At 42.2% G+C, this 17855-nt stretch overlaps 1 protein-coding gene across 1 annotated transcript in view; it reads right to left on the reverse strand.

Annotated features, from left to right (window-relative positions):
• Positions 1 to 218: 218 nt before the first annotated feature.
• LOC144675316 (transmembrane protease serine 9-like) overlaps positions 219 to 17855 on the reverse strand; it is a 44103-nt gene continuing 26466 nt past the window's right edge. The window contains exons 7-10 of the mRNA XM_078536353.1: positions 6361 to 6505; positions 4760 to 4910; positions 3149 to 3424; positions 219 to 521 (exon numbers count right to left, since the gene is read on the reverse strand). Of these exons, the coding sequence (XP_078392479.1) occupies positions 324 to 521; positions 3149 to 3424; positions 4760 to 4910; positions 6361 to 6505 (770 nt within the window). The 3' untranslated portion in view covers positions 219 to 323. The remainder of the gene's footprint in view (positions 522 to 3148; positions 3425 to 4759; positions 4911 to 6360; positions 6506 to 17855) is intronic.

Raw genomic sequence — 17855 nt, forward strand, 5'->3', positions numbered from 1 at the left:
CTCTTTCCACAGTAATGGAGAGATCCCCGTGTAAAAAAAATATTACTACAATGTATTTTACCAAAAAATAGTATTATCTCAATTCTTTAGAATGCTAAATTTGATGCTAATTAGCTTCTTTTTTCATTGCAGCATTCTGGGAGCTTGCTGGTTAGTGCTCAAAAAACTGGGTGCTGTGAGGCCTATACCTTCAACAAATGAAGAGACATTTTAACATGTTTAACAGGTGATCACTTATGGCCAACTATTTTTGTTTAATTTTCAAAATCATTGTTTAAAGTACACACGCGCACTCATTCAGCTAAGTGGCCTGTTATTCTTCATCAATTTTGTTCAAATGTGAAGTTGCCGAGTTTGCCTTTGATTTTCTTCTTGATCCACTTGAGGTAATGATTTGATAAACGTGTATAAATTCCAGGTTTGTTCATTATATCGCATCCCTTTTGAAAAGCAGCAATACCAGTAAACTGCTTTTTCCGAACTGAGGTGATTTTACATATCAATGGTCCACCTGAATCTCCCTGCGACAAAGTAGATAAAAAAATATTATCTATATATATAATATAAATATATATATATATGATATAAACAAGGTTGTTGCAATAATTATAAATGCCTCAATGCAGCAACTATTTTCCAGCTTGTGCTGAGCTTATTCAAATCAATGGCCTGTACGGGTGCTGTTTACAGTTCTGGTCATTGAAGGGCAGTGAGGATACCTTGCTGATCAAGAGAATACTTCAAACTGACAAATGTAGATTATTAATGAGGCGATGTTGAAAATATTTCATGCAACTTTCATCCCCCAGCCTTAAAGTACTAATATACCTAAAGAACAAAGCCCTACAGTCGTTAGCTTACAGCCAAACATTTAAATTTCATATGTTGTTGATGGTGAGCCTATTTTTGCAGCTGATGGTGAACCCACCATTATGGCTGTACATTTACTACTATCAGTATTTTAATTAGCATTATCACTATTGGAGCACTGACAATACATACGAACAAGGAGCAGGAGTAGGCCATTCAGCCCCTCGAGTCTGCTCTGCCATTTAATAAGATCATAGCTGATCTGGTAGTAACCTGAGATCTGCCTCCCACCTACCACCGATAGATAACCTGTCACCCCCTTGCTTACCAAGAATCTATCCATCTCAGCCTTAAAAATATTCAAAGACTTTGCTTCCACCACCTTTTCAGAAAGAGAGTTCCAAAGACTCACAACCCTCTGAGTGAAAAAAATTCACCTCATCTCTGTTTTAAATGGGCGACGCCTTATTTTTAAACAGTGACCCCTAGTTCTAGATTCTCCCACAAGAGGGAACATCTATCCACATCCATCCTGTCAAGACCCCGCAGGATCTTATATATTTCAATCAAGTCACCCCTCACTCTTCTAAACTCCAGCAGATACAAACCTAGCCTGTCCAACCTTTCCTCATAAGGCAACCCACCCATTCCAGGAATTAATCTGGTAAACCTTCTCTGAACTGCTTGCAAAGCATTTACATCCTTCCTTAAATAAGGTAACCAATACTGTACACAGTACTCCTAATGTGGCCTCATTAGTGCCCTGAATCACTGAAGCATAACCTCCCTACCTAAATTTCCCTACAAACTACTTAAAAATCCAAGTCAAATCCAAATCAACAGTTCTGAATTAGAGTTGTATTGCACTGCATGTATCAGTATGATAGGAAAATCATATCACATCAACTCAAACTGCAGCGAGGTATAGAAAAAGTTAAAGTGAACTGAGCTTTTAAATCAGACCGTCTGCATAGAGGTAGAGGACACAAGCATAAATGAGTTAAACCTGAAATATAGGGGATAATTGAGATACTAGATAGGCTAAAAATTGGTAAAGAGAAGGTAAGAGAGGAGGCTGTAATCTTCCAATCCTCTTTAGATACAGCAATCAATACCAGAGGGCTGGAGAATTGTGAATGTTACACTGTTGTTCAAAAAATGATGTAAGGATAAACCCAGCAAATACAGGCCAGTAAGTTTAACCTTGGTAGTGGGAAAGCTTTTAGAAACAATAATCTGGGACAAAATTAACAGTCACTGGTGTAGATTATTTAAGGGAAGCCAGCACATGCAGATTTGTTAAAGACAAGTCATTAAATAACTTGGCTGAGGTTTTCGGTGAGGTAACAGAAAGGATTGATGAGGGCACATGGACTTCCAAAAGCTAAAGTGTCAGCAACGTTGAAGCCCATGGAATAAAATGGATAGTGGCAGCATAAGTATGATGTTAGCTGAGTGACAGAAAACAAAGTGTAGTGGTGAACAGTTGTTTCTCAGACTGGCGGAAGCATACAGTGGGGTTCCCCAGGGTCAATACTTGGACCACTGCTTTTCTTGATATATTTTAATGACCCAGGCTTGGGTGTACGAAGAGCCATGACTTTTTGGGAAGGGGGGGTCACTGGTATTTATGTTACAGTGAACAGCTGTGAGAGTTGATCCCTGTGGGAGCCCATTGTTGGTTATGCGTGGGGCTGATTTGATCTCCAAGGTGCACATGGAGTGGATTAGTTGTTAGATTTTCAAGCAGCAGTTGATCTTGGAGAATTTCAGTAGCAGGCCTGTGCACCACAGTGTGTCACAGGCACAAGGTAAGTCAATAATGGTGGTTCCTGTCTTCAGACAGGACCAATTGCGGCCTGTGCAAAAACCTGCCTGTTGGGGAGGGTGAGGGCAAGCCGGGATGTGGGGGGGGATGGGTGGGGGGTGGGGGGTGGTGGTGATGGCATTACTGCTTCCAGGGTGGGGCTCAGTCTATTTAGCAGGAGGTATTCCAGGATCTTGTTACTGAGAGTGGGACAATGGGGCAGTAGCTGTGTAAACCATCTAGTGCCTTCCTTAGCTTGGCAATGGCCACTATCTTGGATTGGCACCAGGTGTTTGGACTTTTGCCAGTGGTGTGGATGTTGGCAAACAGCTTTGCTAGTCACTTCCTTCCCTGCTGTTCATCAGGAATTCTGGGTAAACCCCATTGACTTCAGCTGCTTTGCCGTCAGGGCGGTGACCACTTCCTCTTGCGTGTAAGGACAAGTCATTATTTTACTCATATCAATTATGCACATGACATACACTTAATGCATATATATTAATGGAGTTTTTAAAATTGTTTGTAACTTACCCTACATGTTTTTGCTCTACCCTTTTCATCACCAGCACATATCATATCGTCAGTTATGACGGGATCATGTTTGTAATACTTATCACTGTTGCAGATTTTCTGCTTTATGACAGTTAGACTTATTTCTTGCAAAGTGTCAGATAGATCATCATCATTATTATCAGTTGTTTGTCCCCATCCTAGAGTTTTGCATTTTGCCCCATATTTGATATCTTTTGTGGATTTTGGCAGTGTGAGGACCTTTACAAGCTTGTTCAGTTTTGCAGGTTGATCCAACTAAAACACAGAGAAGGAAGGTTAGTATTAAGTGACAGATTTTTGTGGCAAGAACTTATATAAAATGTACGGTTGCTGATAAAATCCCTAGTGCTTGAACCTCTACGTGCATATTTATATGCAAGTTTTGATCTGAGTTTATTTTTTCAAATGTATTCATTTCATTGTGTTACAAAAAGATTGTAAGAACAGAGCGATTTGGGCGTGGATGAACATACACCTTTGAAAGTGGCAAGACAAGATGGCAAAGCTGTTAAAAAAAAAAGCATTAGAGGTCCCCGGCTTTATCAACAGAGGAATAGAATACAAAAGTGAATTTGCTATGCTAAATATTTATAAAACACTGATTAGGTCTTAGTTGGAATATTATGTTCAATTCTGGACACCACACATTAGAAGGGCGTTAAGCCCTTATTAAGGGTGCTGAAGGTATATATTAGAATGGCTCCAGGGATGAGAGACTGAAGGAACATTTTTTTTATATTTGTTCTTGGGATGTGGGCATTGCTGGCAAGGCCACCATTTATTGCCCATCCATAATTATCCTCTGGGTGACAGCAAAGAGTCAGCCACATTGTTGTATGTCTAGAGTCACATGTAGGCCAAGCTGTGAACAGATGGTAAATTTCCTCCCCTGAAGGGCAGAAGTGAACCAGATGGGTTTTTAACAACAACTTGGTGGTTTCATGATTATTATTAATAAGACTAGCACTTTATTCCAGGTACATTAGTTAATTGAATTTAAATTCTACCAGATGTCCTGGTGGGATTTGAACCGATGCCTCCAGAACATTAATCTGGATTGCTGGATTACTAGCCCAGCAACATTATTACCCTTCCACTCTACCCACAAGCTGTGATTGTACCCTTTACAACAAAGAAGATTAAGAGAAAATTTGACAATGTGTTCAAAATTATGAATGGTTTTGATGGAGTAAATGAAGCTGTTTCCAGTGGTCAAAAGTTTGGTAATCAGAGAACACAGGTTTATGATGATTAGCAACTGCTTGAAAGAGTGATGGTATCAGATTTAATCATTGCATTTGAAAAAGAGTTGGATAAATACTTGAAGAGAAAAAAATTACAGGGTTTTGGGAAAAGAGCAGGGGAGTGGTTGATTAACTGGGTTGTTAAACAGGTGCGATGGGCTAAATGGCCTCCTGTTGTGATATATGATTCCATGACCTACAGCAAACATCGATAATTCTACAATGATTAGGGACAATTTCCCTTCAAGAGTCTGTACAAAAACCTAAAATACTTTTTGGGCCTATCATTCTATTTCATTTTAATGATTAAGCCATAGACTTTTAACACACATTTAGCACTTCATACCTTGAATAGTGCCAAGTTGTTTCGTTCTGTCTTATTGTTATAGTTAGGATGTGGTATAGCCTTAATCACTTTAAATTCTTGCACTCCCGTTTTTTTCTTCAAGGAATGGGTCCCAAGAACAACTGTGACGTGTTTCCCTAGAAAAAAGTCACTATATAACAGGTAAATTAACTTTATGAAATCTTGGGATTAAAAACATCCTTATTTTAAATAAATTGCATATTTCTAACCCTAACTTTCCTGGTAACATGAAAAAAATTACAACTATAAATTTGATTTTAAGCGATCACTGAAAAAATATGTGGAAAATATATATTTCCTAGGATTACTGTTACACATCTCAACTAGCACAGAACTTACCCAAAAGCATAGCAAAAACTAGCCAATTTTGTCATATTCATGTTTTTAAAAATAAAAATATGCAAGCCATAGAATTATAAAGTCATTATGACACAGGAGAAGGCCATTCAGCCCATTGAGTCCATACTGGCTCTCCATAGAGCAGTCCAGTCATTCCCATTCCCCCACTCTGTCCTTGTAGCCATGTAAGTTAATTTCCCTCATGTGTCCATGCAATTTTCTTTTGAAATTATGGATTGCCCACACTTCTACCTCCCTTGTGGGCAGTGAGTTCTGGATCATTACCACTCGCTGCATTAAAAAAGTTCTTCTACACATCTCTCCTGCATCTCTTACCCAAAACCTTAAATTTGTGTCCTGTGGCTGTTGTACAATCAACTAATGGGAACAACCTTTCCTTGTCTACCTTCCCAAAACCTATCACAACCTTGCACCCCTTAGCTATGGAGGCCTTGTGGCTCAGTAAGCTGTGCCCCTACCTTTGAGCTAGCAGCTTTGAGTTCAAGTCCCATGCTAAAACTTAGATATGGAAGAAGTGTTTGTGATGCAGCTCAGCATGTTGGTAATCTACACTATCCTGTAAAGAGGAAACAAAGTGTGTGAAAGTACTAAGTGAACTTTAAAAATGCTAGAGACACACAGCAGGTTGTATGTACCTTTACTGATGGTTCTGTTGTGAATTTTAAGAGCATGGACACTGACTTGAACAAAGCCTGCATCATATAAAGACTCCTCTATTCTCCATATTTGTTTCCCTTATGATTTTGTTTACCTGTACTAATTAACCCTACTGCACTCAGCTTGGATTTAGGTGAAGGATGCTCAAATTAGGTGTTATGTAACCCTAAACAGCTATTGCACATAGATTTGAAACTATCAGTCCATACTGGATCCAAAACCAGATCTGAAAGGTGTAAAGGAGCCAATCGTTCAAGTACAATTCTGCAAACTCTTCTAAAAGCAATTCTGAAAAACTGCATAGGATACACAGAATTCTGAATTTTCTATGGTTTAACATGAAAAGTAAATCATTTTGAAAAGGGACTTATAAAAGGTTACAGAGAAAAGGTGAGGGAACAGAGTTAAGCAGGATAGTTCATACAAAGGGATAGTATAGGTGAAGTAGGATGTCAAATAGCCATTTCCTGCACTGTAATTTCTAATTCCATGATTGTGATTTCTGATTCTATGACTTCAGAAGAAGTAAGATATTAATAAACACCAAATATTTCAATACTCACACTGCACAGTTTGCTGAGGTCAGAACCCATTGGACATGGATCAAAGTTCCTCCACATATATGCTTTTTTGCACTTTGGATTGATGCCATGTAAGTCCCAGAACCAGGTTTAACATCTTGCCCGCCAATGATTTCTACACAGATACCTACAATAAAAATGTATTATTATTACAAATTCAAATTTCTGTGAAGTTAAAACCAAGTTATTTATACTCAAATAATGAGTCTACCACTATATATACTTACAGCCTTGACCTGCTAAGGCACTGACTATTGAAACAATGAAGGCCACTTGAAGCATTTTGCTATTTTAACCAACTATGTGAAAGCAGCTTTGTTTTATAGCAGTTAGGGGAGGATGTGGCATTAACAAGTTACAGGCTAAAGCATAAAAATGATGCTCTCAGCCTTGTAAGACCTAACTTTTTAACAGCTTTGCCATTATTGTCATAACACAAAAGTTCAAAATTGCACCCACGCAATGAGGAGAATCTATTTGTACTAAAATGTTTAATTCCCAAGGGCCATGCCAAAAAAAGGAAGAAATATATTTTGACCTGAAAAAGAGCTCTGCTACATTATATTTGAATATTTTCAATCATGCAGAATAATTCCATTATATGTTTTCTTTGTAAGACTAACAATTTGACAAATAGTAAATTGACCACCAGTGAATATTACCACAATTCAGAAAAGCAGAGAAGAAAAGTTCAGTCCTCCTGGGGAAAAGTTTAATCACCAGTAGCTTCTCTCACCCTCAGTTTAGCCCAGTTAATTCCACTGAAAGTCAAAAGAGTTGCTTTCAAGTCTAATACTAACTTAACCCAAGCTAACAGACCAGAGGAAATGCTGCATTGTCAGAGTTGCCACACATTGAATGTTGTGCTGGGCCAAGGCCACATTTGACTGTTGGAGTGGATGTAAAAGTTCCCCTGGCACAATTAAAAGAGCAGCAGGGATTTGTCCTGGCCAAAATTTGCTCCCTTGACTAACACCATCACCTACCTGGTTATATCTTCATTCAATGTGTGGAACTTTGCGAGGTACAAATTGGTGTATATAACATTGACTACTTCAAACATAAGCCTTTGGATCTAAAGCACTTTAGGGCATATGAAGAAGATAAAAAGGTTTTAAATAAATAAAAGGTCTTTCTATAATTCTTGGACCCTCAGTATCACAGTCATTAGCTTTAATTTTACCATGAGGAATGTGTTTTTGAGCTGTTTTGTTAATAGGTAAAATGATTTGCTAGCAATAGTTGTAACCAGTAAGACATCAAAATTGACCCTTGCTATATCGACACATAGTACAGTAATGCAATTAGGTTAGGCAGATAAAGCCAGAAGAAGGCCAATAGCATTTTAAGTTTAGTGATAGGGGTATAGAGCATAAGAGTAATGCTAAATGGTAATGGTTAGGCCTCGCCAGCAGTACTGTGCACAGTTTTGGCACTATTATAGAGAGAATATTGGGCTAAAAATTATTCAGCAGCCGTTGTTGGACACAGATGTTAGAATTCATGATCTGCCTGTAGCGTCTCCCACTGAAGCAGGCAGCAAGCAAACTTTGTTCTGCCTTTTCATTTGCATGATCTTGTGGTGCAGCCCAGTTTAATTCACACCTGCCAGCTGGCTGCATGCTCAAAAGGGAGCCTGACAGTGTGCAGGCTAATACGCGTTCCAGCTATCCTCCAGCATAAAGAAAGTCTGTCCCTCTTAAAGGGAAGGGTCACTGAATGAAAGGGGGCTCTGCTGCCTCTCATTGTTGCAATTGGAGAGAAGGAAAATGGAGCACCAGGGAAGAGAGAGGGCTCCACAGTTCACATGTGCGTTAATGGAAATTTCCTTCTTCCCCATAGCAGTGGATGTTCTGAAACACGTTCTCCTGAATTTCCCATTTTCGTTGGCTGATGAAATCATCCCAGAAATACAGGTCAGAATTGTCCCAGATTTGCACTACATGCTGTAGCGGGCGGATAGAACGACGTTTTACTCACCAGCCACGATGGTGGGTATTCATGCCGTATCATCCCAATCCCATCATATTATTTGAGCATTCCCGGGAAACATGCCGTTTTGATGGTGGGCGGGCTCTTACCTCGCCACTTCTTCATGCCGGGCACCATATTTAAAGTCAATGCATCTCAGTGCTTCCAGGTCACGACTACTGCAGGGAAGATGTCCATGAAAGGCAAGAAGACTGCAGCCCCCAAGTTTAGTAACGCGTCACTGGAATGCCTTTTGGATGCCGTGGAGGCCTGCCCGTCCTCTACCCCGGCTCTGGCTACAGGATGTGCAGCGGCATTACCAACTAGGCTTGGGAGGCAGTGGAGACTTTGGCCTGAGTGAGACAGAGACCGAGTGAGTATATTTGGGACAAAAACAGAAAATGCTGGAAAAACTCAGCAGGTCTGGCAGCATCTGTGGAGAGAGAAACAGAGTTAACTTTTCGAGTCCGTATGACCCTTCTTCAGAGCTGTGAAGGTAATTAAGCGAGTTAGGGAAGGGAGGGAAAGAAGTGTTCTCTTGCTTTCTGCTTTCTAACTTTGTCAGCCTTCAGGAAGTGGTTATACTCTGCTACAGGAGAAGAAGCTAGTTATTTGGTGAGTATCTGGTAAGTGACTAAGGTTTATTCTATTCCTAACGTTCAAAGTAGTCTAACAACTGGTGGTAAGGTTAATAAAATATATAAAAACAAAAGTAAAACATATAATTGAATAAAACAATTAAATAGTTAGTTAGACCACACTAAGGATGTCAGGACAGGTGATGTGTCACAGCTGCAGCATGTGGGAGCTCCTGGATGCTAGTTTGATCCAGGGAAAACACATCTGCAGTAAGCGTTTGAAGTTTGAGCAGCTTCAACTCAGATTTTATGAGCTGGAGGCTGAACTTCAGACACTGTGGCGCATCAGGGAGGGGGAAAGTTACCTGGATTCTTGGTACCAGGAGGCAGTCAAACCTCTTAGGACAGTCTTCTAATTTGGTCAGTGGTCAGGGACAGGAGAGTGTGACTGCGAGTGAGGCAGGTAAGGGGTCTCAGAGGGCAGGAGCGCAGGACTGTGTGCCTCTGTAATTGTCCAACAGGTTTGAAGTTTTTTTCAGTTTGTTTGGATGAGAGTGGGGGCTGCAGGGTTAATGAGCTAACTGGCCATGGCATCGTGGCACAGGAAGCTATTCGAATGGGGGGAGCAAAAAGGAATGTAGTGGTAGTAGGGGACAGTATAGTGAGGGGAATTGACACCGTTCTCTGCAGCAAAGAGCGAGTGTCCAGACGGCTGTGTTGTCTTCCCGGTGCCAGGACGCAGGATGCCTACTTGGGGCTGGAGAGGGACTTGCAGTGGTAGGGGGAGGACCCAGTTGTCGTGGTCCATGTAGATACCAATGACATAGGCAGGACAAAGAAGGAGGTTCAGTGTGAGGACCTAGGCACCAAATTAAAAAGCAGAACCTCAAAGATCATAATCTCGGGATTAATACCTGAGCTACGTGCAAATTAGCATAGGACAAATCAGATGAGGGAGATGAATGTGTAGCACAAAGACTGGTGTGGGAGAAGTGGGTACCCTTTTGTGGGGCACTGGTGCCAGTACTGGGGAAAGTGGGATCTGTACCGTTGAGACGGTCTACACTTGAACCGTGCTGAGACTGGTGTTCTTGTGAGCCGCATAACTAGGGAACTAGAGAGGGTTTTAAATTAAATAGTGGGGCAAGGGATCAAATTTGGGAAGATGTGGTAAATCAAAGCAGAGACAAGGCAAAAGAGAAAGGTATTATTACGGGAAATGAAAAACAGACCATGACAGAGCACAAATATAGCAGTAAATCAACAGTTGAAACTTGAAGTTATAAAAAGAATAAAAGAATAAAGCTAAAAGCTCTGTATCTGAATGCATGTAGCATTTGAAACAAAACAGATGAGCTGAGAGCGCACATACATCCCTGGTATTAACCTAGTGAACCTTCGCTGCACTCCCTCTATGGCAAGTATATCCTTTCTTAGGTAAGAGACCAATACTGCACACAATACTCCAGGTGTGGTCTCACCAAGGCCCTGTATAACTGCAGTAAGACATCCCTACTTCTGAACTCAAATCCTCTTGCAATGAAAGCCAACATACCATTTGCCTTCCTTATTGCTTGCTGCACCTGCCTGTTTACTTTCATTGACTGGTGTACAAGGACACCCAGATCCCTTTGTACATCCACATTTCCCAATATATCACCATTTAAATAATACTCTGCCTCTCTGTTTTTCACACTGAAATGTATAACTTCACATTTATCCATGTTATACTGCATCTGCCATGTGTTTGCCCACACACACAACTTGTCTAAATCACCCTGAAGCATCCTTGCATCCTCCTCACAACTCACAACCCCACCCAGTTTTGTGTCATCAGCAAACCTGGAAATATTGCATTTGGTTCCCTCATCCAAGTCATTTAGTTATATCATGAATATCTGGGACCCAAGCACTGATCCCCACGGTACACCGCTAGTCACTGCCTGCCACCCAGAAAAAGACCCATTTATTCCCACTCTCTGTTTCCGGTCTGTCGACCAATCCTCAATCCATGCAAGGACATAACCCCCGATCCCATGTGCTTTAATTTTGCCCACTCGATCTTATCAAATGCCTTCTTGAAATCCAAATACACCACATCCACTGGTTCTCCCTTATCTATTCTACACCTTATATCCTCAAAAAACTCCAGTAGATTAGTTAAGCATGATTTCCCTTTCATAAACCCATCCTGACTTTGTCTAATCCCATTAATGCTTTCCAAGTGTTCTGTTACCATGTCTTTTATAATAGACTTCAGCATTTTCCCCACTACTGTTGTTAGGCAAACTGGCCTGTAATTCTCTGTTTCTTTCTCTCCCTCCTTTTTTAACTAGTGGGATTACATTTGCCACCCTCTAATCCATAGGAACTGCTCCAGAGTCTATAGAATTTTGGAAGATGACCAATATTTCCAGGGCCACTTCCTTTAGTACTCTGGGATGTATATTATCAGGCTCTGGGGATTTTTCAGCCTTTAACGCCTTTAATTTCTGTAGCACCATTTTTTTACTAATACTGATTTTCTTCAATTCTTCCCTCTCACTAGACCCTTGGTTCCCTAACATTTCTGGGAAATTATTTGTGTCCTCTTCTGTGAAGGCAGAACCAAAATATGTGTTCAATTTTTCTGCCATTTCTTTGTTTCCCATTATAATTTCCCCCATTTCTGACTGTAAGGGTCCTACATTTGTCTTTGCTAATCTTTTTCTCTTCACATACTTATAGAAGTTTTTACAGTCAGTTTTTATGTTCCCTGCAAGTTTACTCTCATACTCCATTTTCCCCTTCTTGATCAATCTTTTTGTCCAGTTTTGCTGAATTCTAAACTGCTCCCAATCCTCAGGCTTGCTGCTTTGCTTGCTTGCTACATGGCTGCAGGAGGATATGTATTGAGACCTGAATATTGAATGGTACAGGATATTTATGAAGGACAGGAAGTGAGGAAAAGGCAGAGGGGTGGCTCTGTTAGTTAATGATGGTATTAGCACAATAGAGAGAGATGACCTAAGTTTAGGAAACCAGGATATGGAAGCAGTTAGGGTCAAGATAAAAAATGGTAAAGGCAAGAGGACACTTGTGGGAGTTGTGTACAGGCCCCCTAACAGTAGCCACATGGTAGGTTTGAGCATAAAGGAAGAAATAATTGGAGCTTGTCTGAAAAGCGCAGTGATAATCATGGGAGATTTTAATTCACTTATAGACTGTAAAAGTCAGATGGGCAAAGATAGTCTAGATGAAGAGTACATTGAATGTTTTTGGGATAGTTTCTTGGATCAGCGTGTTCTGGAGCCAATCAGAGAGCAGGCTATATTAGACCTGGCATTGTGCAATGCAATCGGAGTAATTAATGATCTCATAGCGAAGGCGCCCCTAGGTAGCAGCGATCATAATATGATTCAATTTTAAATGCAGTTTGAGGGAGAGAGGAGTGGGTCTGAGACTAAGATTTTAAACTTAAGTAAGGGCAATTCTGAGGGCATGAAAGCTGAGCTGGCAAAAGTAAATTGGCAAATTAGGTTAAGGGATATGTCAATAGAGAAGCAGTGGCTAATATTTACGGGGATATTTCAGAATACACAGAGTGGATACATTCCAACGAATAATAAAAAAAACCCAAGGGATGGACACACCATCAATGGTTAACTAGAAAGGTTAAAGATAGCATCAAACTTAAAGAAAAAGAATATAATTGTGCAAATATAGCTGGAAGGTTGGAAGATTGGACATAATATAAGGAACAGCAAAGAATGACTAAAAGATTAATAAGGAGGGAAAAATTAGAGTAGGAGAGGAAGCTAGCCAGAAATATAAATGCAGATAGTAAGGGTTTTTATAAATATTTAAAAAAGAAACGAGTTAACAAAATGAGCATTTGTCCTACAGAAAGTGAGTCTGGAGAATTGATATTGGAAAGCAAGGACATGGCAGATGAACTGAACAGCTATTTTGTATCAGTTTTCACTATAGAGGATACAAGTAACATCCCAGAAGCAGCTATAAACCAGGGAATAGAAGTGGGGAAGGAAGTCTGGAAAATTACAGTCACCAGAGAAGTGGTACTGAGTAAATTGTTGGAACTGTGGGCTGACAAGAGCTTAGGTCCTGATGGACTTCATCCTAGGGTCTTAAAAGGAGTGTATAGTGAGATGGTTGATGCATTGGTTTTACTTTTCCAAAATTCCCTAGATTCAGAGGAGGTCCCATTAGATTGGAAGATAGCAAATGTGACTCCATTATTCAAAAAGGGAGGGAGATAAAAAGTGGGAAGCTACAGGCTTGTTAGCTTAACATCTGTCGCAGGGAAAATGATAGAAGCTATTATTAATTATGAGGGCATGAAAGCTGAGCTGGTGAAAGTGAATTGGCAAATTAGGTTAAGGGATAGGTCAATAGAGATGCTGTGACTAATATTTAAGGGGATATTTCAGAATGCATAGAGTAGATACATTCCAACGAATAATAAAAAATCCATGGCTGGATGTTGCAGATTGTCAATGATTATGCTCCCCCAACTCAAGCAGGTACAATTTGCCGTAGGCTCAATGCAGACAAACATGCGTCTCAGTTCTGCTTTTTATTAAAAAATACCTTGTCCCAAAGTTGACACCACTAATTTAAATTATCATATAACTTTTACTGATACTATTCTAAATGAATGGCTGCATGCTACCATTTCCTTGGCTAACTTTTGAACCAAAACTCCAAAGTTATAGCAGGGCACTTGGATAAGTTCAAGGTCATCAGGGAGGGTCAACATCGTTTTGTGAAAGGGAAATCGTGTTTAACCAACTTATTGGAGTTCTTTGAGGAAGTAACATGCTGTGGATAAAGGGGAACTGGCGGATGTATTGTACTTAGATTTCCAGAAGACATTTGATGAAGTGCCACACCAAAGTTTATTGCAGAAAATAAAAGCTCATGGTATAGTGGGTAACATATTGGCATGGATAGAAGATTGGCTGGCTAACAGGAAGCAGAGGGTAGGCATAAATGGGTCTTTTTTAGTTTGGCAGGATGTAACGAGTGGTGTGCCACAGGGATCAATGTTTGCACCTCAACTGTTTACAATTTATACAAATGACTTGGATGAAGGGATTGAAGGGACGGTTGCCAAATTTACTGATGACACAAATATAGGTAGGAAAGTGAGTTGTGAAGAGAACCTAAGGAGGCTACAAACAGATATGGATAGGTTAAGTGAGTGGGCAAAGATCTGGCAGATGGAGTTTAATGTGGGAAAATGTGAAATTGTACATCTTGGCAGGAAGAATAAAGGAGAAACATACTATCTAAATGGTGAGAGACTGCAGAGCTCTGAGGTGCAGAGGGACCTGAGTGTCCTACAGCATAAATCACAAAAGTCTAGTATACAAGTACAGCAAGTAATTAGGAAAGCTAATAGAATGTTCTCATTTATTGTGAGGGGAATTGATTACAAAAGTAGGAAGGTTAAGCTTCAGTTCTACAGCGCTTGGTGAAACCGCATTTGGAGTACTGTGTACAATATTGGTCACCTTATTTAAGGATGGACGTAAATGTGTTGGAAGCAGTTCAGAGAAGGTTTACCAGACTAATATATGGAATAGGTGGATTGTCTTAAGAGGAAAGGTTGGACATGCTAGGAAGACTTGTATCCACTGGAGTTTAGAAGAGTAAGTGGCGACTTCATTGAAACATATAGGGCAGAATTTTGCCGTCAGCAAGCAGGGGGCAGGGCCCACTGGCTGACGTGCAAAATGACACAGGATGACATCTGGCGGAAGCCCCAACATCATCCCGCCCCATTTAAATTTATGGAAGGTGGGGGCGCAGCAAAATCAGCTGCAGGCCCGCCGACCTGTCAATGGCCATTTGAGGCCATTGACAGGATCATTTAATCAATTAAAGGTCGTGCCCGTCCAACCATAAGGTTGGCGGGTCGACCAGGAGCCCCGGCGGCAAATAGAGAAAACATGAAACCTCATCCATGGGTGGGATGAGGTTTCATGTAGGGTTTTAAAAATTGTAATAAAGTTGTTCTGTAAATTATGAACATGTCCCAACTCATGTGACATTGTCACATGAGGGGACATGTAAGGGATTTTTCTTTTCTCTATTTTTAATACTTTTAAAACTCGAAGCGATCTCCCTGAGGTTGCACTTAGCCTCAGGGAGGTGTGCGCTCTTTCGTGCGTATGCGTGAAAGAGCGCACTCTCAATTTCAGGGAATCCCCCCCCTCCTGCACAGGGAGCGCATAGCACTTCCCGGCGGACGTCACGCTGGGTGGGCCTTAATTGGCCCACCCATGTAAAATGGCGGTGTGGCCTGCTTCGCTGGCGGCAATTGGCCCCGTGCCCGCCGGAGATTGGGTAGGGCCCACCCGCCCGACAGGCAGAAAATTCTGCCCATAAGATCCTGAGGGGCCTTGACAGGGTGGATGTGGAGAAGATATTTCCTCTTGTGGGAGAATCTAGAACTAGAGGTCACTGTTTGAAAATAAGGGGTCACCCATTTAAAACAGAGATGAGGCGAATTTTTTTCACTCTGAGGGTCGTGAGTCATTTTGTTTACTTAAGATCATTTTGTTATATCATTAAATTTACACATGTGACCGTGGCTGAGGGTGACTCTTTTCCTCTGCAGGTGAATGGTTACCTATGATGTTATGAGTGAGTTGTGTCACATTGAGCTTTATTGACAACGCCCTTAGTTAATATTCCTATCCAGCCAGATTTAACACTCAGGTATCGAATATGGAGCCTGCAGCCCAGGCTTGTCCTGGAGGTCCATCTGTGGTGTACTAGCTGAAGTCTCATTGGATTAAAGCCTCTTGGGTGTCCCTACCTCCCTGGAGGATGCCCGGGTCAGCGTCTACCCCCTCAGCATTTCCCTGTGCATGCTCATCCTCGGACTCACTGCTGGACTCATCGCAGCGACTGCATTGATGTCTTCATCGTCCACTGCGTCCCCTCTTTCCAGCAGATGTTTGTGGAGAGTGCAGCATGCAACCACTATCACCAAGACACAATATGGGGGGGGGTACTGGAGTAAGACCCCTGAACGATCCAGGCATCAGAAGCGCATCTTGAGAAGACTGTCTGTGGTGGTTCTCTCCACCACAGCCCTTGTGGAGGCGTGGCACCTATTGTACCACTGTTCAGCTTCTGTTCTTGGATGGCAGAGAGGCATCATGAGCCACCTTCTGAGGGGATAGCCCTTGTCACCCAGCAGCCAACCATCCAGCCGGGCTGGAGCACTGAAGAGCCCCGGCACCTGGGAGTGTCTGAGGATGTAGGCGTCATGGGAGCTGCCTGGGTACCTTACACAGACTTGTAGAATCAGCATCCTGTGATCACACACTATCTGTACGTTCATGGAGTGGAAGCTCTTCCTGTTGACGAAGGCACCGGGCTCACCTGCTGGTACCTTGATGGCCACATGTGTACAGTGTATTATGCCCTGGACACGAGGGAAGCCAGCAATGGCTGCAAAGCCTCTGGCTAGCTGTGTCTGGCTTGCTTGGTCCCAACGGATTTGGATGAATGTCAATGCCCGTCTGAACAGAGTGTCTGTGACCTGCTTGACACAAGTGTGGACAGCTAATTGGGAGACACCGCAAAGATCACCCACCGACCCCTGGAAAGAGACAAAAGCATAGAAGTTGAGGGCAGCTGTGACCTTTAGAGCCATTGGCATGGGGTGCCCATCCACACAGTTAGCGGAGATCTCAGGGCCTATCATCTGACAGATATAGTTGATTATCTCCCTTGAGAGATGGAGCCTCCTTTGTCACTGCACCTCAGACATATTGAGGTAGCTGCTTCGCTGCCTGTATATCCTGGCAGCAGGTTAGTGGCGTCTTCTGCGGCCCCTTCCGCCTTCCTGTTGGCCCTGCGCCCCTTGTGCCTGCGCCTCTCCTCCCAAAGATGGCTCCCCTGGAGGCTGAATGCGCACTCTTGGCCTCCTCCCCCTTCTGGCCCTCCCTTCCTCCTCAGAGGATTTGCCTCCAGTGGAGAATTCTGCTCCCATTCCCAGGCTAAGGGAAGGCTTCCTGAAACCTACGGGCCTCCAGAAGGATCTTCACTGTAGGGTGCTGACCTGAATGTTGTGAGTCCAGTCCAAACAGCTGATGTGAGTTTTGAAGTATTACCAATCACACAGGCAAGTATCATTAACTTTCAAAAATAAATATCTGTCAGTGCACATTTGCGACCCCACTGACCCCTCTTATCCCACCCGTGGATGAGGTTTATACAAATGTCTCCTACCCACCTGCCCGTTGTGCCCGTGTGCCAACCTGAAGATCGCACAAGCCCTGAAAAGTCGGTGTCAACTGGTGCTTCAAGGGCCTTAAGTGGCCTGGTAATTAATGGCGGGCGCGCATTGGAGATCATCGTGTGCCCGCCCACCGAAATATTGCGATGGCACATGGTGACATTGGGGCGTTCACCCGACATCATCACGCGTCATTTTACGTGTCGGCGTGTGGGGCCTGCCCCTGCAAGCCAACAGGAAAATTCTGCCCATGGTATTTTTTGCCAGACAAATCCAAGGAAAATGTCGACAACAATACCAGGAACTCTTCATTGCGTTCTTTGACCTGCATTTGACTCGGTAAACCAAGAGGCAATGTGGATTGTGCTCCAAAGATTCGGATGTCCAAGAAACTTCAGCACAATCCTGCAACTGTGACACAATATATGACTGCATCTGTCTTGAGTGACAAAGTCAAGGTTGGACCTGAGAGAACAGAGTGCAGCAGGTTCAGAGGGAGACGGGTTGGAGTGGGTGACAGGAAGAGAGAAATTGAGATGGCTGATCTCACACTGGTAGCTCTCAATGTAAAAGTTCAAGAGAGGATAAGAAGCCAAACAGAGAGGTCCAGGTGGAGATAACACTAGTACAGGTGAAAAGATTTGTTGAGCAGAAAATTAAACATTTAACAG

This window comes from Cetorhinus maximus, chromosome 1, assembly GCF_964194155.1.
Source record: "Cetorhinus maximus chromosome 1, sCetMax3.hap1.1, whole genome shotgun sequence".
Taxonomy (NCBI): domain Eukaryota; kingdom Metazoa; phylum Chordata; class Chondrichthyes; order Lamniformes; family Cetorhinidae; genus Cetorhinus; species Cetorhinus maximus.